The sequence below is a fragment of the Dermacentor silvarum genome, chromosome 10 (genome assembly GCF_013339745.2).
Source record: "Dermacentor silvarum isolate Dsil-2018 chromosome 10, BIME_Dsil_1.4, whole genome shotgun sequence".
Taxonomy (NCBI): Eukaryota; Metazoa; Arthropoda; class Arachnida; order Ixodida; family Ixodidae; genus Dermacentor; species Dermacentor silvarum.
In genome coordinates, this window is record NC_051163.1 from 31,239,072 (window position 1) to 31,266,124 (window position 27,053).

General features: G+C 45.7%; 1 protein-coding gene across 1 annotated transcript in view; it reads left to right on the forward strand.

The window, feature by feature from the left end:
• LOC119431117 (complement C3) overlaps positions 1 to 27,053 on the forward strand; it is an 87,090-nt gene that overhangs the window by 8,240 nt on the left and 51,797 nt on the right. Inside the window, exons 4-15 of the mRNA XM_049657862.1 lie at positions 1,727 to 1,797; positions 3,255 to 3,392; positions 3,974 to 4,016; positions 8,231 to 8,318; positions 8,769 to 8,871; positions 13,414 to 13,650; positions 16,432 to 16,599; positions 20,119 to 20,235; positions 22,985 to 23,050; positions 23,897 to 24,091; positions 24,572 to 24,721; positions 25,542 to 25,671. Of these exons, the coding sequence (XP_049513819.1) occupies positions 1,727 to 1,797; positions 3,255 to 3,392; positions 3,974 to 4,016; positions 8,231 to 8,318; positions 8,769 to 8,871; positions 13,414 to 13,650; positions 16,432 to 16,599; positions 20,119 to 20,235; positions 22,985 to 23,050; positions 23,897 to 24,091; positions 24,572 to 24,721; positions 25,542 to 25,671 (1,506 nt within the window). The remainder of the gene's footprint in view (positions 1 to 1,726; positions 1,798 to 3,254; positions 3,393 to 3,973; positions 4,017 to 8,230; positions 8,319 to 8,768; positions 8,872 to 13,413; positions 13,651 to 16,431; positions 16,600 to 20,118; positions 20,236 to 22,984; positions 23,051 to 23,896; positions 24,092 to 24,571; positions 24,722 to 25,541; positions 25,672 to 27,053) is intronic.

Sequence of the window (27,053 nt, forward strand, 5' to 3'; positions counted from 1 at the left end):
ATCGCGTTCACCACATTGCAATGTGTTGTGGCACGTCCTGCCTTTTCGAGGATGTAATGGACGGGGGTCCGGAGCAGACCACTGTCAGTTGCACTATATATATATATATATATATATATATACCTCTATCACGTGACCAGATTCCCACACACACCACTTTTTTGTCCAATTTGACACTCCTAAAATCGCACTAAAAGTTTCCAGGAAGCACTTCTACTTGGAATAAATTAAAGGCAATGTCAAGGTGGCATGAAATGAAGATTGGGTAAAGTAGTAAAAGTAGATAATAATAAAACAACATATAAATACACCAATTAGGTAAGGGCAAGATAATCTGTCACCTTTTTAAAAACAAAGCAATCCTCGCCTAACTCCGCGCACTGCAAAGGATGCTGCTGGCGCTGTCTGGCTCCGTAGTGCCACAGGGGGCCACAAGAGGCGCTCCGTGTCATGGAGCAGCTCTATGGGGAAAGGTGTAATGGTTGCAGGACTTGCATTTGGAAATGCCGTTGTTTGCTTCAAGTCAGGGGTACAATCAGGACTTGATGTCATCCAAAGGTCAGTGGGACTTCTCGCATTGGGCGCTCACGGGATGACAACCAATGAAGCTGTGCGGGGTGATATGGGCTCGACAAGTTTTGAAGTGTGGGAGGCTCAAAGTAAAATTGATTTTGAAGAACGACTGAGGAATATGAAAGAAAGTAAAGGGGTTGTGAGAGTGTTGAAGTATTTGTACAGAAAAAAGGAAAAGAACTAGGAAGCTTACCAGAAATACGCGACCGCTATAGTAAGCAACACGGCAAGAAAGAACGTAAAACTCAGAGAGGGTGAGACAATCTCCTGGGTGGCCGCAATGAAAAAAGAAAACCTGCTATGGAGTAACTACCTAAGAGGTAAAAACTAAATCAAGAAAGAAACAATCTACGATAACTCAAAGGGAAGCTCCTTACTTTTCGAAGCGAGATCAGGGTGCCTTGGAACGCGTAGTATATATAAAGCGAGGTACACCAAGGACGAAGACGCATGTGCTTGCTGCGGTAAAGCTAGGCAAATGATGAAACGTGTTTTATTGAAATGTGAAGAAAACTACCCAGCTGCCAGTCTAGTCTCTTCTGACCTCCTTGAAGCCCATGGGTTCAGGGATAGCAGAGGGACAGTGAACATCTCCACAATAGAGATTATTTAAAAGCGATTGGAGGTTCGGTGGCAGAAAAGTAGGGAAACCAAGAACAACGGTGGCGTACATAAACAAAGTCCCCAATAGTGGTTCAAGAAGTTTGATGCTCGGAATTCTGTTACTTTTTCTTAAAAAAAAAAAAAAAGGTACGACATTAGGCAAAATAAGAACAACAGCTTGGTGGCGCAACCCACCACCCCGTTTCAAAGGGGACACTGATAGCACCCATCCATCCATCTGCTTAGATATATTTGCTCAGTGCGAAGCAGGAATTGATGGCGTCGCGCAGAGCAGGACAGACTGTAGTATGCCGCAAGGCCTAAGGATGACGCGAGAGAATCGCGAAGTGATATTCGCGGAAAATTGTCAAATTCGCAGTAAACGTGGCTGAAGCCAGTAAAAGTATTCAAATACTTTAATATGTCACTGTTTTTTTCTTCGTAATGAGCGGCGAAGAATTGAATGAGACTGATAGGATGTTATCGAACGGCACAGACAGCTGCAATGGATGTATAGTGTGCGGCGATTAATTGTGCACTCATTTTTCAGTTTTGATACGAATTGTGGCTGTGGATGAAGCCTTGCTTCCTTCGACCGACAATGTTCACCTTGAGATTAAGGTATGGGCAATCATCTTGATACTTTACAAAAAGTTGTCTTATGTAGACGAATAGAAATATTAGCACGATCATAGGTCTTAACATTAATAAAGTATGTCACAAGAAATCTTTAATCATTGGAAAAGTGAGCGAAAAAGGCTTGCGTCGCCAGGTAAGGCTGATGAATTACACGTGTCGTTTAATAAATTATTGATCGGTATCAATTTCTGTTTTTTTAAGGCAAGTTTACTACAACTCTACAGGTTCAAGAGGCGTCGTGGTAGAAGGCGGTTGTTGAAAAAGCCTATTTAATCAGCAGTCAAGATAGACTGTTGACAAATGTACCGAAATTCCACGCTTTTAAACCAATGTGCAGCAGACTAGATTGAACGAAAGTCAAAGTAGTTGGGTGATCGTTTGTGTATATTCTATTCAGCTGTCGTAATTAGAATATTGAAAAAGCAAAATATAGTGCATTACATAACCTATTACGTATAGATTTACCTAACATGTTTACCTATTTACCTGTGATTTACCTATTATGCAAGACCAACTAGCCGGTTTTTTATTGTAGTAAAGTATACCTAAACTTGATATAGGGTATGCAGTAAGGTCATGCCGCGTTTTTGTCATGAAAATAATTGAATGACTTGTTCCAAGCACGCGTACAAGTTCATTATTGACTTCAAGCATTACGAAGAAAGAAGAAAACTTATTTCTTAATAATTGTTGACGGAACGCGGTACATCGAACATTCCGTCAAACACTGTTGTGCCTGCAGAATTGCAGTCGTGTGCATAAATGCACTGAAGTAGATTGGAATCACATTGGTTCAGCGCAGGGTTAGATTTACCGCAGCCTAATGTCCGCCGTTAGTGCCTGAGAAGTGCTGGGCAGAACTGGCGAAAACATGTCGCGTGCACATATGTATGTGTGCACGCTGGAAGAAACAAAAATAAAAGGAAGCACAGGTTGAAAATGACTCGTGAAACAGTCACTTACTGATGCAATCGGAAACGTTGGCAACGACACTGTCACCGGCTTCTAGACAAGCAACAAATTGTTGAGAATAAGGGTAAACGGAGCGAGTCGGTCCGTGTTCATGTTGAAATTTCAGTGCGCAAAAATACAGGGACGGATGAGAGACCACATGACGCGTGAGTGAGTGAGTGAGTGAGTGAGTGAGTGAGTGAGTGAGTGAGTGAGTGAGTGAGTGAGTGAGTGAGTGAGTGAGTGAGTGAGTGAGTGAGTGAGTGAGTGAGATAACTTTATTATGACGAGTTCGGGGGTGAGGGCGCGAACTCGTCGCGCACCCGGCTACTCCCAAGTCGGGACCGGCAGGCCTAGCCCACCGGCCCGGTCGCGGGCACGCCGGACACGTGTGCTTCTGTTCATTTTAAACAGTCTGTTCAACGTGACCTACCTCTTGACTGATTTGTCAGCCTCTACGCTTGCATATTTTCTTCAACGTGACGCAGAATCCGCAGGACATTGTGTCCTACACATGGGACGTTCTCTTAGAGAACCCGAACACCGGCCTGATCAGCCATACGTATCACCTGCCGAAGTACCCAATGCTCGGCAAATGGAAAGTCATCGTGACATATGGACGGCATGTGAGTTGGCTATTTTATCTCGTAGAGCAATCTGCTCGTCGATCACGGTCCGCACACGTTACGACAATAACTCATTGATTGGATGATTGATTCATTGCGAGGGTTCAACGTCCCAGGCTCCGCAGTTCACGATGCACTTTGTAATTCAATAATCATGTTCTTCAAGTGGTTGTCTCGATATCCATTGACAGTTGTACCTCCGACGTATCGTGTTATTTCCACGTTCCATTTTGCGCATTTTGCCTGTTTATGCATACATTTCTGCGTTCAGTATAATGAATAAGCTATTTAAAAACCGTGCCGTATTTCCTGTTCCTCTCTCTGTTTTGTTATATTGGCGGTGATTACGTACATTAGTTGACACCAACATGCCAAGGAGAGGTTATTCTGATGTGAATGATTTCTAGATTTTCTCGCATAAGTTAACCTGCCATAATATTGGCACACCGGTGCATCTTGATGTTGGTTCGTCTATAGTTCTCAGATACTCATGTGATCATCTATTCCTTTAGAATAATACGATTCATAGTCTTCAAATTACGTGTGAAATATGTCTGTGTGTTTTCTTTTTGGACGTGCAGAAGAATCTAAAATCCGAGGTCTCCTTTCAAGTGAAGGAATACGGTAAGGTTTCTGCAGCTGAAATTCAATTTATTCGTGCATGCTGCCTTCTTACGATAAATATTAGGAGATATTCGACCTCGAAACCATGTGCGGTGTTGCATGTTGGGGAGTTGTGAGGAATGAGCCCATGTATTAAACCATAGGGCAGCTGTAACACATTGGCGTAAAATCACTGGCATACAGGTGCATGGTCCTTTGTGTATGCTGGTAGTCAGTTTGAGTTGAAGGGGAAAAATGAATAGAAGGTCTTTCTGCAAGCGTGCTTCTACCCATCCTGTAATATCTAAGCTTTGCAGGTTTATGTTAAATTCGAGTTTCCTTAAGATAGGTCCTCCTATCGAAACGTTGGCCAGCCTTTCTGAGGCACCTTATCCCTGTTTATAATCCTTATTCCTTAAATTATGTTTGTAATTTAAGGAAACTCCTAAGGCAATTGATCCCAAATTATCTGCGTAGCTTTTTAATTGAGGTCATCTTCGGGATCATGCACTGACGCCGGCAATTTTACGACACTGAAACCCACTCCGCCAACTTGTATACGTTGTATTCCAGTTATTTGCCCACAAAGGAAGCCCAAACTCAGACAGTTAGCAACTTAGTTCAGCATGTGAAGAGCATGGCTAATGCGCTTTATAAACGTGGACATAATTCTAGAACGACGGGACGCACATATTGCTGGGTGTGTTTCGTCGGTTTACGCTTTTCTCCAGGTTTGTTTAGACTATCATGCGTCTCAAATGAAGCCCAAACAAAGACCGCAGTGCATACGCGGTCTCGCACGGGGTACTAACAATCGGCGGAGGCGACATGGTGCGACGCAGCAATCGAGACAACTGCCGCAGCCCAGCAGAAACAGCGTCGTCGCCGATTCCAGGCTTCTCACTGCGTGATGAGATACCAGGCTAGCGTGACGAGAAAAGCCGCCAGTGGCGTCAGAGGAGGAGGAGGAGGAAAGAGAAAAGCAGAAGGCAGGGAGGTTAACCAGAATAACGTCCGGTTGGCTACCCTACACCAGGGGAATGGGAAAGGGAAACACACAAGATGACAGGGAGAGAGAGAGAGAGAGGAGCGAAGGAAAGAAGGAAATTAGCGGTGAGTTCGCTGACGCGTGTGGTATTGCACCAATAGTCACAGACGTTCACACAAACCCCGTCGTCCTCAAGAAGCACAACAGTGCCTTCACCGCTTTATGGGCTGATGAGCGATGGGGGCGGTGTTCCAGCAGCACCTGCATGGAAAGCAATCGGATAGCAATCGGACAATCGGCAGTGGCGTCAGAGGCATCGCACTAGATGGTGCGTGAGGTGAGACCGACGGGAAACCGTCGGTGTGCGAGCGCCCAATGATAGTGTTACTTATATATTTAGCTCGACGTCTAATTTCCGTTCCGCTCAGACTAGTGTATGCAACACGGTGTGGTATGGACACAGCTGCTTACGCTAAAGCATGACGGTTCGTCCACTTGGCTTCGTCGCTTTTTCGGCCAAACGCGGCCGTGTATTTCTGGACACTTTCAACTCCCAAGTCGCGGGTTGAGCATGCGCGTAAATGCGGTTATAGCATGACGGCGACACCAACGCGCCCCGAGAATTCGGAAATTGTTATCTAAAAAAAAATAATTTAAAGGGCAATCTCAATACGACAGAAATCGCTACGAAGCATAATGCTAAGAAAGCACAAGTGACTTTTGTTTACGAATGGTTGTGCACCACCTCCAGCTTTCGCGCGATTGCTCTTAAATTGTAGCTATTTGGCATGATGAAAAACTTTAGGATACCGTGGTCCCGGCGTGCAGGTTGTATCGTCATTAATTAACATAACCATCGCAGTCATTATTGTTAAATTTGCCCATCTTGGTTTATTGACCCCTTAACCGTTTCGGACGAGCACAGCTCGTTTTTTCGAAACGGTCCCAAAACCGTTTTGCACTATAGTGTAGCTCGCCCGCTAGAGGTGATTTGAGCGTTTTGAACGAGAAACGCTCATTTGCGGGCTAATTGGTGTGTCGCTTCGCAGATGGCAGCATTGGGCAGATAATTTCTGTTTTTTTAACTGCCGTTTCACATTTCTTCGGGGGGGGGGGGGGGGGGGGGGGAACTCGTGTTTAAAGAAATGGTGTCCGGTGGAGGCGACGCATGTTTTTCTGGTCCGCCGTTGCAGAAACGAAGCATTGCGCCGTCGTCCAGCTCTTTGGACGATAATTATTCAGAAACCGAAGTTTACTTCATTTCTGGAAGCGAACCAATAGCGATGGCTTCGAAATTAGCAGTTCATCAGATGAAGAAGACTGCTCAGAAGACACTATCGCGAGTGCGCATCATTGGCGGCGCATCGATGTGAAGGACATCGCCACGAATGCTCCTCGTTTTCCGTTTTTGGGCGTCCCTGGCAAGGCGTTCAATATAGCATCACCTGATGACTTGATGAAACTTTCCGAACAGCCCTCTGGCTCTGTTTTTTTTTTATTGTTGATTACCAAAAGGTCCTCCTTTATCATGAGCTCCATCATGAGTACGTGCTTAAATTTTTTTTCAACACAGTAAACTTGATTTTTAGAACAAAAATATTCAATATCAAATTAAAAAAAATTAAGCAGTTTGGGCACCGAAATTGTCAAAATAATAAAACGGTTAAGGGGTTAATAAGCAAACTTGCAGAAAACTTATCAGCAGATAGAACACTGGCAAATCACTTCATCGAGAAGTTGTGCCTATGAACATAAAGCTTTTCATTCAATAAACAAAAGAAAGTTATCAGTTTGATAAGTTGCCCGATTTTTCCAGTTATACAATGAGCAGGATTGACGCTGGCCAAGTTGTCGCTACTACGAGCCGAAAGCGTGGTGCCATTTCACTAGTCAGTGGGTCTACTTTGTCTTCTCGCGATGAGCAAGAGCGAGATAGCGCAAGAATTTCGCTTTCCAAACGTTCGTTTGCGGTCTCGTGATTCGCCGACGCCGCACTTTCGTCAGAGGTCTTCAGCACGGCTGGGCAGGAGCGCCAATTGAACAACGTCTACTCAGTGACGTAAGAGGCAAAGTGACCGCTTAGAAAGCGAGATGCTTGCGCGATCTCGCCCCATGTGTAGCCCAAAACATTCACTGCTTTACGGATTGGCTTAGTGCGCATGCTTCAAGTGAGGCCCACCTAGAAACGTTGCGCTTAGTCGAACAAGCGCAACAAATGGTACGCATACTTCTACAAGATAACAAATATTGAATTCTGGGGTTTTACGTGCCAAAACCACGATTTGGTTACGAGGCACGCCGTAGTGGGGGACTCCGGATTAATTTTGATTTCCAGGGGATCTTTAACGTGCCCCCAATGCACGTGACACGGGCGTTTTTGCATTTCGCCCCCATCGAAATGCGGCCGCCGCGGCCGGGATTTGATTCCACGGACTCGTGCTTAGTAGCGCAACACCATATAGCACTAAGCCACCGCGGCGGGTATAAGATAACGAACATGTTCACATTATATTCCAAAAAGTTTGCCGCTACTAGGTAGTTAAAGTGCGGGCGGCAGGCTTTCCTATTCTGTGTCAACCATGCCTCTCTCCCTCTGAATGTGCAGTCGACCGCAAAAGGTTAGGGATACGGAATTAGTGAAAAAAGCTGAATATCACTGTGGCCTTACGACGCAGCCTGATATTCACGTTGCCAGCCTCTACTACTTTATGCGAACATCATTGTTTTGTACGGTTTCACCGGCTATACTGTTACAGGCAGCTCGGAAAACTCAGCTTGTTCTGATATCCCGTGGTCCGTAACTTTTGTGGTTGACTGTACGATTATATGCGAACCATACACAACTCAAAAATGCTTCAGAATACTTTAAAGCCTGTTTCGCATGCTGCGATTTTGCAATACGAAACGCTCCATAGAGTAACATAAGGACCGATAAGGGTTGATAAGGGTCGGGTCTAGTCCGATAAGGTTGACAACGACCGATAAGGGTTGATAAGTGCTTATACTGGTCGTCTCAAGTTTGATAAGATTGGTAATGATACCGACCTGCGTGGAGATGGGTAAGTGGCACAATGCTTACGCACACTTAGACAACTCCAGTGGAGTTTCTGCGTGATATTTTTTTTCTGGAACAAAAGGAGGTGTTCTAAGGCGATAGCTTTCAGTGGCCACTGAGTATCCACGACTCGGGGCACTACTAACACGTTCTATGTCCTTGTGTAAATGCTATATTTTTTGACAAACGCAGTTTTGCCAACGTTTTCTGTTCAACTGGGGATGCCGAATGTTATTCTGCCGAGTGTGAAAGGGGGCATCAGCGTCACCGTGAAAGCAAGGTAAATGACCGTCGGCCGACGCTTCTCTGCGAAGATATTTCAACTCTATATAGTATACGTTTTTGGTGTAATAGCGCACCCGTTAACGTTATTTCATGTGAGAGATTTAGCCTGCCTCTCTTGATAAATGATTGATGGCGCGCACAGTACCTTTAGTTTGCTCGAGCGTTCCTGTTAACACACGTGAGCTGTGTAGGTGCGTTGGCAATGTCTTCGCTAAGCAATGCAGGTCGCGGCGATGCATTAAAAGCAGCGAACGAAATTTTTAAATCTTCAACTTAAGCATTCATCTGTGCATTACTTGAATATGCAATTCGCTAATACCATGCAATTTGTTTGATTTTCACCTTCTAACACCTTGACGAAGTTGCCTTATACCTGCACACAGCTGTGATAACTTGGCTGTTATCGCCTACAACTGATAACTTAATCACTTTCTTAACGTTTCAGCTACGTTTACGGAAAGCCGGTGACAGGAAACGCCATTCTAACGTTTTCCGTGCGTAACGAAGTCAACCACGACGTGATGTTTGGTACCAAACTTGTGGATCAGGTAAGTGCTCCGCCTCGTAGTCATAATAAAGAAAATTAAATCTGCACGTCAAATCATGTTCCCGTTTACTGCACGCCGTAGTGGGGGACTCCGAATTAATTTTCTGACAACCTGTGGTTCTTTAACGTGTAGCCATGGCCACGGCACGCGAGGTTTTCTTGGAAACTTGGAGGTTAACAAAGAAGCTCGAGAACAAGTGAAGGACCGCACAAAGAGCGATGGAATGAAATATTTTAGGCCTAACGTTAATATACAGGAAGAGAGCGGTGTGAATCAGGGAGCAAATGGGGATAGCCGATATACTAATGGACATTAAGAGATAAAAAATTTGGCTGGGCAGACCATGTGATGCTTAGGATGGATAACCGGTTGACCATTAGAGTTACAGAATGGATACCAAGAGAAAGAAAGCGCAGTCGAGGACGGCAGAAAACTAGGTGGGGTGATGAAGTTAGGAAATTTGCAGGCGCAAGTTGGAATCAGCTATAGCGCAAGACAGGGGTAATTGGAGATCACAGGGAGAGGCCTTCGTCCTGGAGTGGACATAAAATATAGGCTGATGATGATGCCGTTCGTCAGTCACAATGTATCATGGGGTGCACCTGCGGCCGCTGCAAACGAAAAAACGACAATGCAGACAGGAGCGTGCTCTTCCAATGGCACAGAAAAAAAAAAGCGCAAAGAAGAAGAGGAACCGCGGAGTAAGTTATTCAGTGAGCATTATTCTTATTTCGTTTAAATCTAATCATCCGCTCGTTTGGTCTGACTTCTCAACTACACAACAGTCGTTCTAAGTTTTCACTTTCCCTGTTCCTCATTCGCTCTGGAATTAAATGTGCGTAAAAATCGCCCAAATCTTAGGCCCCTCGCCCACTCTGGGTATGTGCCATGTTTTGAAAGCTCATCAGCATCATCGTCGTAATCATCGCCGTCGTGATCGTCTCGTTGCGCGAGTCATCGTGAAATATTCTGTGGCGATTTAGCGGCAAATTTGTCAGAGCAGCAAATCGTCATACGGCAAATCGTCATACCTCTGACAACTGAACACCGTAGGTCTCACAATTGTATATTCCACGGTGTTTTTTAAATATTTTTTTTTCATTGATCAGCTCGGCTAACGTTATCTGGGACACACGGTATAAACCCATGCAATCTTATCGGGTAATTGTACGGGGGTTGTTTTCTTTTTACATATTTTCAAAATTTTTAATAAGGTGGCCTGTAGCTCCTGTTAAACGCCACGGTGTCTTATCGGCGGCTATGATGTTCTACTGCTGGGAACTATGACACGCGGCTTCAATTTTCGGCTGCGGCGACATAATTCTGAGGGGGACGCAGTCCACAAACCCACGTGTACGGTTCTTCGGCGGCTGTCGCAAGCGCTGGTGTGTATAGACACACCGCTGTAGCTTATACTCCGTTTCATACATAGCAGTTAACACTGTGAAAGCTACGCAAGAAGTTCGGTTCACTGCGCGCTTTCCGTCTGTGTTTCGCTGGGCGTTCCGTCCATGCTTCGCTGCGTGCCAACAGCGTTCGCTCGCGCGAGTATGCACGTGAGGCTCCTCGCGACGGGTTGCAAATAAAAAAAAAAACCCGGAAAGAACAACAAAAAATTGGAGGACGCTTAAGCTTCGCCTTTAAAAGTAGAACGCGATAGCGCTATCGGTACCCGTTCGCGTAGCATCGGTCGCATGCGGCAAGTAGGCTTCATTCACTGCAAAGCTGAACGTGGGAAAGCCAGCTTACAAAGATTAAACTTACACAGATCCCCTTATAATTGGCTTCACTTTTAAACTGAAATGCATTGCTGGAAAGACGTTTTTCCAGGGGCAATATGAGTGTTCTTATATTAAAACGTGAAGGCCCTAGCACCTTTTTTTATTATTTTATTATTTGTTTGCTATTGCACCGACGCGCGCAGGTCTCGTAGACATGCTGGAAAAGGGGTTTGTGTTTGAGTTTCCTCGTAGCAGAATTAGGTTTTCTCGTATATTCAAATTACAATCTGACGCCGATTGCTAAACAATCCGATGCGAATCCGATGTCGAATGGTAAAGTCGTACTTTACAATTTTTTCTGACGGATTTCACTGTGAGAAATTCAATTTTTGTTCACCAAAACCTTGCAACACGTGGAGAGCCTGCGCGGTCGATGTGGTTGGATGATTTTCTCCGCCACCTGCGATCACACGCCGGTTGCCGATGCCAGATTTTCTGCGACACCTAAACGCTATCGCGTTAAAATAAGAATGTTCTAAAATAACGCGTTAGCAGCCGTATACTACAGTGTCTTTATTTCTAAGGAATTAAACATGTTTCATTCAATGCTGAGACTATATAAAAAACAGTTGCGCACAATTGCAGAAAAAAAATCACAGCATATCCACGGGGTGAATGATGATGAGTGGGCGAAGCTCCGGAGGGAATCATCGGATCTCCCGCTTAAGGGGACGCTAGCACAAACGCGTTAGAAACGTGCAGTACTCTCTAGTAAGGGGGAGCGGCCACAGCGTCTTACGCAGCCATTTACACATGCCGGAACGTGCACCGCGTTTGCCGACGCCATCACATGACTTCTGAGAGAGTATACCCCCCGTATTCATAAACGCTCCTCGACTTGAACTTGACTTGCCACCGCTTTGGGCAGCGCGTTCGAAACGCGTTGAAGGTAAGGTGGAGAGGTCACAGCGTCTTACACCAGCTTCTTACACGGGCCGTAACGCGCTAGCACAAACGCGTTAGAAACGCGCTAGAAACGCGGCCTTTCGTTAATGTTGGGTATTTATAGCCATCGTGGTGCGTTTGTCCATGTCCGCTTCGTGGCGTAGTGGGCTAACGCCGCGCGCTCGGAAGCGAGGGGTCCCTGGTTCGATTCTGCGCTATGGACACAACTTCGGAATTTTTTTTCTCATTTTTCTCAGACTGGTTACACACTACTACTACTACTACGACGGGGACGGAACGGGTGCCGCTATAAGGAGCTTCGCCCCTAAAACTTGGAGCCTTTCCACTACTTTTAAGCTGTGACTATGGAGGATCTGCTATAGTGAATATTACTATAGTGTGTTTATGTGTTATCATTATTGACTATATTGAGCGTCTTCGGCATGTTCATCAAAAAGCAAAGACACCGGTGTCTTGTTTTCGCCTGGTGCGATGACCAAGTAATGCGTTTACTGAGCCAAGTCTGCCCCATCGTCATAGCCTAGCGTATGAGCCACAGCGTTCATAGCCACGGCAGACTGCACGGCATCGTCAGGATCCTGGAAGGTGTGGTTAAACGAGCGTCCGTCCCACAGCGAGTCCAAAGGGCAACTGCTGATAGCAGCGCTAGTGCGATCTCTACGTCATGAGAAAATGGGGCACAACGACTGGTGGGACGTGCCGCCGCCGAGTATCGCGACACTTGTGAAAGAGGCACCGGTGGAGGCGAGGGATATAACAGTGACTATCCATCATCCGTTTTGACACTTGTGCTAAGCACAGCTGGAGAAAACGCTACGCGCATGGAGCCAAACCACCACGCATATGGAGCCGAAAATTGATCTACTTCCGGTCTATCTGTGTACTTCCGTTGCCGGACGCGATTTCCTGGAACCTAGCCTATAACAGCTTCGCTATAAAAAACATCAAACTATACGCAAGTGCGAACGAAGCCACTTTAGAAAGTCTCTCTAGCCTCCACAACGTTGACCGCTTTGTATGGACCATGCAGGCGTTGCTCTGTGGACAGCTCGAGGTCGCGGGATCGATCCTGGCCATGGCTATGGCGTTTCGACGGGGGCGAAATGGACAAACACTCGTGTGCTTACATTTAGGTGCACGCTAAAGAACCACAGGTTGTCCAAATTATAGGCCAACTACAAGGACATTTCGCTTTTGCTAAATGGGTTTTAAATGAGTAGTACATACTACTGAATCAACCTTGGCAAAGCTTCAGGACTAGTAATCGTCTAATTTCCTTATTGGCAGCTTTTAAGTAGCGCCTATAGGCAGATGCGTGCACTAGCGGTTGGTGGGTAGGACGTAAGACCACACACACGGAACCATAGCGGCCATCTTAACGCGTATTTGGCAAGAACGTTTCGCAGTAAAAAACAAATAAAAAAAAGACACTGCATACGCGGTCGTATAGCGCAGAAGCTCTACACTGGTAATGCATAAGTTGCCTTACCAAGGGAATAAAAGCATGATGATCAGTTTTCGCGGAAGGGACTGACTGCTACGCCTTTTTGTAATGTTCCTTGTTATTTTTTTGCGGCATGAACTAACTGGTAATAGTGCCTTTTAGGACTTGAAGTAAGGTAGTTTGTGCTCTTAACTGTAAATCTTGCATGCCATACAAGTGCGCTAGAGAAGTGCGCATCCAGTGTGCTTGTTTTTATTTTTTACTCATCCCATTATTCCAAAATAAACGTTTAGTTGTCAGCCATCGTATCAAACAGTCCGCTTTCTGTCGTCATCCAAATTTGTTGTGCCGAAATCTAACACGAGTACGTACAAACTAAGTTTACGCTTCTTCCAAAACAATTTATTTCAGCTGGTTGGCGGAAAGGCATTTTTCACGGTTCCCGTTGACGAGCTTAAGAACGGAAGCGAGTGGAAAGACTGGGTCGATGGCAACAGACTTTCGGTGCGAGCCGTGGTGGTCGAGGAAGCGACGGCGAAGCAGGAAGCTGTGCTAGATGACTCGTCCCTCTTCAGCAACGCAGCTTACACTGTCAGTCTAGAGAACACTCGACGAGACTTCAAGCCTGGCACGCAAGTCGCGGTTGTGGTAAGTGCTCAGCAAATTGAGCTGCGTTGAATTGGTTGCGATACGAAGGACATTGTAGAATCGAATTGAACTCTTACTGATATAAGCTAACTGTGGCCCATGTTTGTATTAGCCTTTTGAGGCCAAGTGCTTCGAGGACAAGTGGGGGTGTCCGAATAGTGACATTTTTGATTTAATTCGGGTACAAATGTTCGTGAAGCCATGGCTTCAGATACTGAATCAAATACTAAACATTTCGTTTGGAACGGAAGAAGGAACACGCCAATCTATAGCGAACGTAATAATTTTCACTAAAGAATGTATTGCTTAACGAGATAAAATAAATTTGAAGGCAGCTTAGCGAAGAAATGTACTTGAACAGGTAACTAACAAGATATCATGGGGAAAAAAAACAACAACAAACAGAAGCGCTGCTTCACGAGTTACGGCCGTGTTAACGCTCGCTCGCTCGCTCGCTCGCTCGCTCGCACGCACGCACGCACGCACGCACGCACGCACGCACGCACGCACGCACGCACGCACGCACGCACGCACGCACGCACGCACGCACGCACGCACGCACGCACGCACGCACGCACGCACGCGCGCACAGACAGACAGACAGACAGACAGACAGACAGACAGACAGACAGACAGACTCACTCACTCACTCACTCACTCACTCACTCACTCACTCACTCACTCACTCACTCACTCACTCACTCACTCACTCACTCACTCACTCACTCACTCACTCACTCACTCACTCACTCACTCACTCACTCACTCACTCACTCACTCACTCACTCACTCACTCACTCACTCACTCACTTTTTACCAAATTGGCACTATCAAGCTCCATCACTGCATACTTTTATTTCACGGTAAAAGATAGACAGTTGTGAATGCGAAATTCTAGAACCAAGTGCGACTCGACTAACGAAGACCATATGATTAGCATTCACAATTGTGAATATTTAAACGCCCTAACATGACTGTTCTCAGCCAAATGAAATAACAGACACAGGTACCTTTTCAAATGAGTTGTTACTGACTAGTCGTGTACGCTCCTAGAAAACCCAGTGTTTGCGCAAATCGCATGGCTCGGTACACACGGCAGTGACGAGATGGGGGGAGCATTGATATGTTCCTGCTGTATCCAAATGTTCCACTAATATCACGGCGTCTAAAACTTCCTTATCAGCCGTGTCTCGTTGTTGTGGACGAATAATGAAACGTATCTGTGCTTTTGGTACAAATGGCCTGTTTTACATTCCAGAAGTGTACCTTCACACAACTACATTCTTTCATTGCCGTTACTTTAGAATGCTGCCTACCGGGTGCTTATTGAGCAAGTATCTCATCGTACATTTTACTGGTTCCTCCTATCCACTCCGACTATGACTGCGATGATGCGGACTCTGTTTGATATCGGAGCCAGAGGAAACGTAGCCAAGTCAAGCCTTCAGCCACATGCCAGGGAAATCGGAGACCAGCAGTGGAAACGCTCCAGCGCTGCCTTGTTGCCATAAACAGACATAGAAGAGGCATACAAACGCAATTCTGAAAAAAAAAAGTGCTCGCTCTTCTGTTCTCGGCAGTTTCCGCTCATGAAGCGGAAACTCCGGCGGCGTTCCCGGAGATGGTACAAAAAGTCACGTGGTCACAGCCGATCAACGGGAGGCGTGCGCCGCGTGGGCGCTGGGCTAGCATATGGCGTCTTTTGCTGCCTGTGGTGTTAGAAGAACAAAAGCGGTTGAAGGCGGTGGGCCGTCAACCGCTTTTCTTCTTCCGACAGTGCAGCGCGCTCAACGTCTGTCGCTACTTTTTGTTCTTGTCGCGTCGAAGTGGTCGGCTGCAAATGTGCGGCCAACTCACGGACCGCTGGCGTTGAAAAGAGTACAGGCAACCCAGTCTCAGCGCCAAAAGATGACACTCAAGTGTATGGTGCCCTGTATCTGCCTTTTAAACGTCACTATTGGAAATGACAAATAAAACTTAAGCGTACTAGGAGTCACAGCTTGAGTGATATTGTGAACAAACATTTGGAATAAATCGGAAGCAACATTTTTTTGTAACTTGTTTGAGCAGTAACTGGCGTATGTAATGCGGTCTTGAGCAAGGGTTGGGGGCCAGAGACTGCGTTTTCTAAAGTTTTGACTGGTTGCCCGGATGATTTTGTTTTGTTCTCGGAACGATGCCCGGGTGTTCTCGTTTGAGTGCCCGGATAACGGCTCTGGCTTATGACTCAATGCCACTTGAAGGTCGCCGGCAACCGGAGCTTGAAGCATTTCATGCTTAATACCGCGGCAGATGCTGACAACGGATGTTACAGCATGCACGTGACAAAGACTCTGTCACGCTACTGGCTCTAAGGTGCGAGGGCCTTCGGGCGCTTTGAGCTGGAGTGCGGCGTTCCGAAGGACGCAGGTGAACGTGTTCCGAGCGTTCAGTTTTGATGAGCCGAATTTGTAGCGCTGCTTTAGAGTGCTTGAAAGAGACCAGTCGGATTTATCATTCGTGTCAGCTCCGTATGTAGTATTTCTTTTCGTATTTTTTGATAAAACGCATGCGAAGCACCACTGTAAATTTATCGGTCAAGCGATCACCATAGCAGGGGAAGGACGTGAGCAAAGTAAATTATTTATTAAAGTGACAGTTGTTGCGCTATGTGCTAGTAGATAAGTGACGTCGAGTTGGGGTTTTTCACGCAAAAGTGACTTGTAGCTATGATGCAGACTCGAAGTGGCAACATGTTCACATGTTCATCGCAACATTATTGTTCCTTCTGTGCACAATCAGGCAGACATTCGCCATGCGGACGGCCAACCAGCCAGTGGTGTTGATGCAAGAATAACGGCTACCGATGAAAATGGCACTGAGGTAAGAGACCAGAAGAAAACGAATAAAGAGGGCAAGGCGCTGTTTGTCATCACGACGCGTCGAGGTCAGCAACGACTGAACATTGCGGTGAGTCGCTATCTCTGCTCTACTTCGTCTCAAGGGATCGCGTAGTCCTGAATCCACTGATGTACGAATTTTCCACAGTCCATACGACTTGGACCCTCACTGTTCTGTGCGAGTGGCATCACTGCAGCACTCGTGATGCCTAGACGCTGCTTGCTCGCTTATGCTTGTCAGTCATTAATGCGAAAGCGTTGCATGGCTCATGAAGCGGAAACTCCGGCGGCGTCCACGAAAATGGTATAGAATGTCACGTGGTCACAGCCGATCAACGCGCCGCTTGGGCGCTGGGATCGTTGAAGCACCACCAGATTGCGCTCACCTCGGCGGATCCGCGGCAGCGGCGGCGCCGGCCGTGCGGGGAAAAGAATAAAACAGAACCAGAAAGCCCGCCTTCGCGCATAGCGTTCACCGCAAGTGTTTCCCGGTAAAGATTACTGTTACATAAGCTCGGTGGGACTGGTCTATTCTCTGCTAATTGAAAAGCCTCTTGGGTGAGTCTTCATCCTCGCCGGGCGACTAGAATAGGATGATGATCACGATAATGAGGATCGGCGACAGCGTAAATGAACTGTTAACTAGGTTGACTCTTACAGAATACCCCCTCTCTCCCATAACTGACGCACACGAGGAACACCAAACGCAGCCTCCCTGCTGCTGTTCCCGTGTGTTGCTCAGCGCCGCGAAGCGCGGCGTTGTCAGGCGGTGCGGTGATGTCCTTTCTGTGAGTCCTGTCGTGCGCTCCGATAGACGAATCTTCGACCTCGAGTTCTCAGTATGCAGCTGTGCCCGGCTCCTCTAGAGGCCCACGCAAGTACGTCAACGAGGCCGAGGCGTCATCAAAGAGACGTCGCAATGCTTTCGCATTCATCCACGTAGGGATACCTAAGTGCCATTGAATTTTTACGTAACCTTCGTTGAACTTCAGGTTCAAATTGTCCTTCATCGAGCGGTCACTCCCAGTGTAGCGATATGAACTATTGTACGGTGTTACGGTCTTGCTTGGCTATCCTGCTAGCTGGAGACATCGGGAACAATAGGGGTCCGTCTACAAATAAAATGTTGAAACTCATTTTCGAAAAGCAACTACAGTGAGAAAGAATATTCACTCTCTTCGACGGGAAGGTCGGAGGGGTCGCACATACATTTGCTAAATTATTACCTCTTGAAACCACTGTGCGTAACTTTGAACATAAAGTACACAACAGCAACAATAAAAATTGAGTTAAGGGATTGGCATAGGCGCAAAAACATAGTTGTCCTTGGGGTTTTACAAAGTGGAAATAGTGCCGCCGTGCTCCTGTGGTCCATCTCGGCTGGCGGAGAAAGTTGGCTGAAAATCACGCTGCCGCCGGTTTCCCATGGGTGCCCGCATGGGCACAGTTGTCCCTACACTTGTCTTTCCTTAGGAGTGAATCGTTCTGGGGAAGGAGCCCGCACCATGCAAATATCGTCCAGCACTATGTGTGCAAGAAAACCTTGTAAAATGAGTCGCCTTACGTCTTTAAAAGCATTTGATTATCGCTTTCATGTGGCAGTGAGGTCGGCGAAGTGGATACCTAAAGTTGTTTAACGAAGGTCTTGCGCCAATGCAACCCACTCTATGATGTACCCTAGTCCATTTGCCTTTAGTTCTTTTTTATGAGCGTTTATAATGATTAAACCAGTGCAATGGGATAGCTACGGTTTCATTTAACAAGTTATCGACAACGAAGCCATTAGAAAATTACCATAGGTGCAGAGGAAGGCTCAGCTGCTACAGCTTTTAGGTGACCCATGGCTGTGGCAGTGAATTGCTAACTACGGTGCAAGGTGACAGTCTAGATCATACCAGTGCTGTTATTGGCATCTTTAGTTCGACAGCAGTTAAGGGGTGGAAGCTTATTCAGCTGCGTCCGTCCATTCACCATTTGCGTTATGCAGCCGTTATGGTTGTCGTCAGGCAACCTCCTGATGTTTAAGCTTTCTTTTTGCCGTATGGCAAAAACAAAGCTTTGCGTGCACCCTTTGCGTGCACCCTGCCAAACATGACAAAACATGCCAACACTTTGCGTGCATCCTGCCAAACATGAGCACCAGCCCATGTAGGGGCTCGAGCTCATGCTACTGCGTCTGGTGCAGTCAGAAACTGAACATGCCAAGCACTGCGCTGTCACTCAGCTTTGAAACTTACCAATTTGTGCGAGCTATTGTTTGTTACGCCGACTCCGAGACTAGCGGCACGTGCGCACGTATTTCGGGGGCCACAGCAGGTAATCGTGTAGCGGACAAAGATGAGCACTCTGTGCCCTTCATGAGCAAGGCGTTCTCAAGATAGCGGTGTTCTCTATAGCAGCCCGCTGCTGTCACAGAAATGCGTTCAAAGTGGGTGAAATCGCCGAAGTCCGTTGACTTGCCCTTTTAATTTCGGAAACTTAACATTCTTGTAGCATTGATCCTAATTATCGTGATCATCATCGCATTCTAGTCGCCTGGCGAGGACGAAGGCTCACCCAAGAGGATTTCAATGAGGAGTGCTCACCGTCAGGCGAACACGTTCACGTGCAAACCTGCATGAGCAGCAAGCAGCTCTTCCCTAACGCTTGACGCGGGTGTTCATCAGCGCTGTTTTCCATCTTCCCTGACCAACGTGCGCGTAATTAAAGGTGATGAACGACAAAACTGGCCACAGAGTACCGGGTCATGAGAAGAAAACTCCAAGACGAATAAATAAAATTGGGCAGATACATATAAGACTGCTTACCTGTGGGAATGCGAAATCATTGTAGTCGCTTTGGTGAAACGTTTTCGCTTAGGTATTCATCAGCATCTTGTCGTGTACGCTGTAAACTTGCACCGCGTTCTTTTTAAGACGTGATGGCGGTGGTACGCCTCATTTTGTACTCATAATTGGCGTCGAGAGTGCTGTTGTTTTTCTTTCCTGTCACGTATGTGACTATGGTGACATACACACATTGCCGTTGTGTATAATATTGGCCAAGAAATGAATACGCCGAGTGCAGCGGTGCCATTTCGTATTGAAGGATCGTTAGCGCGTGATGGAAGACTGGCTTTGATCGTAATGCTAATAAATTTAATAAATATGTTGTTAATGAGTTAAGAAAATATACGGTCATACTAAATAGAAGCGTAAACAAGGAAAACAAATTATATCTGGACGCTTGTCTACGCGTCTACATTGGAGTGCGATTTGCAGTACTCCTTAGTCGCTTTTGAAGCGCGGTGTATATTCTGAGGCATACTTTTTGGAGCCCAAACTGCACTACGTTTACAAACGCAGGTGAACCTTGAAACGAAATGATGCACTCTATTTATCTTCGACCTGTTCGCGTTTTAATTTACGCTGATAGCAGGTATGAGTTTGGCAGACGGCTGTTATCAGCCCACATAAGCATAGCCACCACGGCTACTTTCTTGGAAGGAGAACGTCCAGCGATTAGCCCCTCACTATCATTACTACAATCTTCCCGTGGTTCAAGGTAGCAGTGTCACCTGCAGATGTACACACATTACCGTTTGATGCAGGTTCGCACACTCGAGGGCCGTCAGTCGGAAGCCTCGGCGACATTGGTTAACTACACGTCACCGGTGAACGCCTTCATCTCTATAGACCACAAGTCCTACACCAAAGATGACCTCCAAGTGAGTGTGTCAAGCAATCCTGTTTGCTCGCCAACAAGGAGGAATTTAGATAGATTGAAGCTTCTCACCTGATGTCCACATAATTCGATGACTATAAAATTCAAATTACTAGAATTTAATAACCATAGATTTTGGTATGTTCGGTCATTTTTCATGAGCTGAAAACAACGGAAAGAGAGAAATCGGGACAAAAGAGATACGCGCGCTAAATAGGAAATAAGGCAGCTGTTGTAGATTATATTAGCGTGGTGTCCCAAGTACCGGCTGCGTTTTCCGCGCGCAAAATTGTCGAGCCTGTGCAAGTAGAGCCGGCCTAAAGGTCAGGGATGACTATAAAAGCCACTCCAGAAAATCGAGAATCATGTTTTATGATTGTGTTGTAGCTGCAGTTGACCAGTCTGTATGTGGGACAAACTGCCAGTTGTATTATTGAAACCTTTAGAGAAGGCAATAAAAAAAATGACGCTGTTGCTTTATGCTTATGGAAAATGCGCATAGCAGCCACTTATTTCATGCAGCAGAAATTAAAGGAAAGGTCTGCGTGAATCAATCGAAGCGAAAAAGGTCTACGGGCTAGGCGCGCAGCTCTGCATTTCCTATACTATAGGTATGATAACGAACTTTCTTTTTCGATCAAACTTCGGACTCTGAAACCCGATTATTGTGTTGACATACTCAATGAATAGTTTTGTCATTAACATGTATATGTTGCAACGGGCTGAAATGGCAAATATACGGTTTGAGAAAGAAGCTATGGGGAGGAAGATAAAAGATAAAAAAAGACGCGCTCGAAGATAAGGAAAGGTGTCTAGTATGCAGATTAACGCAATGTTCAAGGTGGCATGACATGATCTGTTGCACTTTGGGGGCAGCGGTGGGATTCGAACCCATGGCGTCGAAGACCCTGATGCTACGGCGTGCTTCACAAATATCGGCAACGTTTCGTTTGCTGGTCATGCGTGACAGTTACTTTTCAGTCTCGCTTCTTCCTCTCTCTTCACTGCACGATAGCTCCCGTTCATGCATGTTTATCTTCTGCTCCAGGACAACCCGTAACCATATACGTGGGGTCTATTTTTAATTTTTACGAAGATTTTTAAAAATCACCTGTGACAGACAGCATCATTCTAGTCTTTGATGTGGATTATTCGAAGAGACAGACGTTACTAACGCGAGAAATCAAAATCCATACTCATTTAATTAAGGAAAATTCACTAATTACCTTTGAACTAAAGGAGCGGTACATATTGCAATTTACGCATTGTAGCCGGTGAGCTTGCAAGACGTATTCACTTGAAATGAATTTCTAAGATGACACCAGTTTCGAAATAGTTTTTTCCGAAGTGGGGGACAAAATACATGGGCGTTCCAGTTACTTTTTGTGCTTCAGGGCTTAAAAGTGCATTCTTGATAAAGAAGTAAGTGGAACAACAGTGCATTTTGACGGCTAATTTGATGGGGCATATCTCCGAACTGATGTCATTCTGGAAATTCATTCTAATTGGATACGCCTTGCAAGCTTACCCGCTACAATTCGTAACTTGCAATATGTGCCGAAGAGTAATTATTCAGGAAATTCGTTAGTGAATTTTTGTCAATTATTTGAATGTGTTTTGATTTCTCGTCGAAGTAATGTTCACCTCTCTGAATAATCCAGCTCAAGAACTAGAATTATGGTATCTGCAACAGGCGACTTAAAAAAAAAACTTCTGTAATACATGAAGATGATCACCCCGTATATTGCGCTGCTATCAAATAAAACTATGCTGTGCTGTCGTGTGTGTCCCCATTCTTATGTGTATGCTGTTTCTCCTCCGCGTTTTAGAGGAGGCAACAACTCGAAAGAACGAACTCCATCTTGCCTACTCAGATCCATGTGGCAGGAAAAAAGCTGTCGTTGGACAACTACTTAACCTACTTAAATGAAACTTTGTTGCACTTTAGTGAGTAAGCGGAATTCGACTGTTTGAAGAATTTTTGTTTTACGGTCTCATAGTTAAAAAAAAGAGTATTGCCGAGAATCCATAATCCAAATTGAGGATAAAAGTTTACGAATAGGCAACACAGTACTAACACAGATATTGGAGTTTTGGAAACTGTACTTGTCGGAGCGTCTAAAAGGCATAAATTTGGTATATGAGATTGCAGTTCACGGGAAATTGTTACAATATTCTCGAGGTTTTCAAAAGTTCGACTGGTAACTTAGTGTTGAATGCCAAGTTCTGCGTAATCCAACGATTGGTGCAACGAAGCTGGTGCAACTAATAGAGTTGCTAACCTATTTTTTTTCGATTTCTTAATTCTTGACAATTTTTGTAAAACAGCAATTGCGGAATTTAAACACCTGTTCCCTATAGTCGGCATTGTGTGACATTTTTTTTGAACTGCATCAAACATTACTAATTTTGGTGCAGGGTATGCCGAGTAAAACTTTTTCTCATCCTCATGTGTCCAGGTAACAGGTCATGAGGTAAAGATTCCTTTTAACGCATGGCATGGTCCTACCCTAAAATATCATCTGATTTATTTGTTATCGCACTGCACGCTATTTGGGCAGCAGTGGAACTTAAGTAATGTGTTACATTACCTTCATAGCACTACCAAAGTGCTCTCAGAACGACCAGTTGAATATGCCGTTGGATTAGACCCAGTTATCATGTTTCTTTGCTAACACCCTCTATCTGTCTGTCATTGATTGATTCACTATATATTGAATTATGTCATTCATTTATTCAATGGACACTTCCAGGTGGACAACCACTTTAACAGGTACCTAACAGTGGACCCAGACGATTTCTCAGCAGTGTTTTACCAGGTAAGGCGCGGCTTGCAAGATAATGGCTTACGGAGCCGCATAGAAGTACTAAGTAAAATTTGTGCAATTACAGTGATCCTTGCTATTTAAAGCAAAGTAATCTTGTTTTAGTAACCGTTGATGATCCTGGCGCGCAGTCTGCCAGCTCTGGCGTGAATGCCGTTCATATGAGCATTTGTCAAGAAAAATAGTTCGCACTTATGACACAAATGTTTTTTTTTTCATATCAGATTTCGGATAAAACGTGTTGTCATTTTCGATCGGGCGGTCAGCTTACCGGCAGATCTGCTGAGATATGCTGCTGGGGACACCTGTTGTTTATCTCTACTGGCTAACGCTGTTATGTCCGCCTCTTCGAAAAAATCCAGCTCAAGGACAATAATTATGCAATTTACCACAGGCGATATTTAAAAATTCCATTTTTTTACGTTTTTTGTTACAGAGAAAATGTATAAATGGAGCTCTGTCTGCTTGCAATCGCACTCTTGATGAAGGCCGGACCCCGGGCGAAACGTCGAAATTAAATGTTTTTGCTTTTCTACGTGCGCCTACACTTCTATATATATATATGTCGGTATGTTATCCATAGTTCCACGGAGATACGGCGCATGCGCCGAGGTATCACGCAACGCATGACGCAATTAGCCAATTCGACAATTTCCAGAAATGCACACACTGTCTTACCACGTATTCTAAGGCCCTGTTACGCTGTTCTAGTCCAATCCGAACCAAATGCGAGGTCCTGCATATGCAGCTGCAGTGCTCCATCAGGTCAACTCGGTTACTACGTTAGCAGCCTTTTACAGTTACGTTAAGGTTATTTCGTAATGGTGTTCGGCCGCGCAGGTCATGACACGTGGCAAGATTGTGGCGCACGGAACAGCGCATCACCCGGGCCAGAATAAATATGAGGTGAACTTTAGGCTCACAGAAGCAATGGCTCCCAAGTTTCGGCTGCTGGTCTTCGGCTTCCGCCAGGGACACGTGGTAGCCGACTCGGAAGACTTCGAGATCGGGGAGCACTGCTCCTACTTGTCTACGGTGAGTCTGCGTCCGTTCAATATCGCCTAGGCAACGCAAGGCTCTTCCAAAGGAAGCATTTTATTGAAACCAGCGTCACTTGCCGCGGTAGCTGATCGGCTATCGTGTTGCGGTGCTGAGCTCGAGGTGGCGGGTTCGACACCGGCCGCAGCGGCCTCATTCCGATGAGGGAGGAATGCAAAAAAGGCTCGTGTACCGAGCTTTGGGTGTAGATTTTGAAGAAACCCCGGAGGTCAAAATAATCCGCGGTCTCCCACTGCGGCAAGCCTCAACTCAAAGCGTGGTTTTGGCAAGTAAAACCCAAAAAGGTAATTTATTTGAAATAAGTGTCAATGAGAAACTTGCGAGGTGAGACGGTAGGCAGACAGACAATCAGAAAACCAATAGTCCCCTGAAAGTGCATGAAGTTCCCAAGCTGTGCTAATCGCCTCTAAACAGCGCTTAGTCGAGATCGTCTTTTCCTGTCTGCTGCCCGTGCAGATAAAACTGTACCCCAGTGTGGGCCACGCGGAGCCCGGTGAAGTGAAAGAGATTGGCGTCCAAGGACAGACGAGCACGATAGTTGGTCTACTCGCCGTCGACAAAGCTGCGTATCTCCTCGGCGACACCAGCCTGCTCACTCGCAAGAAGGCAAGTTGAAAAATCTACGCAGAATCATACATAGATAGCCAAATAGAAGCCTGACCCAGCTATTATTGTCTCTTGCAGCTGTCATCGATAGGCAGCGAGTATATACGCAACTAGTTCCAAACTAGCTTGCTCCATCTAGCACGTTTATTCTCGTCACGGTGTTAAATTGAATAAGGTATGAGAACCGAAATATATCAAAAGGATAGGAGAGATTAACATTAGAAGAAGCGTGGATAAAAAGAAAATTATATATAAGGCAACCAACCTGTAACTGCTGAGCATTGCATGCTGAGTCGCAGTATAGTGGTAGCCAGAAAAACGCAACTGCCATAAATGGGTACTAGGTGTAAGATTGAGTTTGACAAACAAGTACATATGCTCAGCCCGCTTAGCCCGTAAAGGACTGAACAGCTAAGCGTCCCACAATAGTCTCTTCACTAGCATCATCATCAACATAAAAGTAGTCCGAAGCTGTAAAGAATGAACTTATGATGGTTTCTCAATAGGAAAGTTTTGAAGTCGAATAATTTCGCTATGGTATCGGGATTAAACCCGGCTCACCATTTTCACGGCTCTCACGCAGAGGCTTGAGCTAGCAGACGATGCGAGTAGAGAGAGGAATAATTAATCACCAACTTGGAATGCAATATAGCTGATTAACCGGCATGTGTTGAGCCGAAATGCGCAAAGCCAAATAAAGATATCCTAAAGTAGGTCGTCATCCGGCGAATGGAAACATATTGTTTGGCCAATCTCTTTGCATCTGAAATGATTTCTGCAGAAAATTTGCTAGCAGAGTCTATTCGCACCTGTTTGACAGCTATTTGGGGCACTTCGCTCACACGACCCAAGTTGCGGCCCAGGCGGAGGTGTCACGGCGGAAGAGGTTCTCGCTAACGCTGGCGTCGTGATAATCTCGGCAGAGGACTCCACCGACAGCATCACTTCAGGTAAGCGAAAGAGAAAAAGTGCTCGCAGTTTCGCCTAAAGTGCGATGCGGTCACAACAACTAGCTGAAATATTATAGGGGGGCTTTTGTAAAGCCTGTAACCCTATGGTAAGTCTGGTTTGCGGCTGCCATTGTGAGGAATAAGCTCGCGTAGGCTCTAGTAGCCAGTCGCGTACCGCCATCACGTGCTCGCATGTCTTTTGCTGTTCATCCAGGCTACATTGATACACTGACCTTAATTCTCTTGCCGCTGTGCAAACGATGCATCTACGCGAAATGTTCAGGCTGAAAAGTATGCAATAAGCGCTCAACATTCAGTGCGGCATTCGATGCACTAACCTCGAATTTGAACCTGGCCCCTGCGCGGCTGTTCCGAACGCTTGTTTTACTCTAATTGTAGCATATAATTGCAGCTGCTTTGTTTCAGTCTCACTGTTTAATGGAATGTGTATAGTTCACGCATGACAAGTTGTAGGTTTTTTGCATTCGTTAGCTGCGTGGTGGATGTAGACGCAGCATTCACACTTGTTGAATCAAGGATGAGATACCGGGCAAGAGGGGGTCAGTAAGAAACTGAAGCGATCGTGTGACCTTATAGTCTAACGCTTACGAGGCCGCACATCGGCCGTCCAAAACGACCACGCGTGATAGCTGCACCAGTGTAGAGACAGCATCGCAGCATGACGCGCTTCTTGGTTTGCTTCTCCCCTTTCCTTGTAGTTTACTCCGTGTTGGAGTCCGGAACTACCCAATACTTGACGAAGAAGATCCAGCTTCTGTCAAGACCTCTCCATGTAACCATTTTCACTTTGCAGTAGCCCACGACGCGTTCATCGCGCAGGCGCCGTCCTGTTGCAGGGAACCAAGTTTGCATTTGCAGGGCCATATTAGGCGGCGAAGATGCTATAAATACGCACTGTATATTCTTTAAATCGGCTGCAAATGCGTAACCACAACTGTTCTGTTAAAGCTCTGTTTCGTACCGCAAATTGCCAAACCCTTGATCGAGGTGAGCTCTGCTCGCTGTTCATAAGAAGGCGCAAACACATCAATTCCTGCTTTTCACAACAGGTAGTCAGAATGACTTTATGAACTAACTACCTGTGCTAATGTTCCCATTGTTTACTGTCATTTAGAAAATTTTGACTTAGCTCAAACAGAAATTAGCTACATTACGACTGACGCTTCATCCCTATGTCTGCATTTTCTGCAGTGCTTTAGATGCAGAATGCTCAGGAAAAGAAGCGTGCATCATGCATCTATATATATGATATGTTACCTTCGATGTGTCCAAGTAATTGTTTTATTAGTGTTCGATATATATGGAAAATAGCGTAGCTTGCAGTGGAGGCGCAATGTTAGAGACAGCGGAGTTGATGGGCA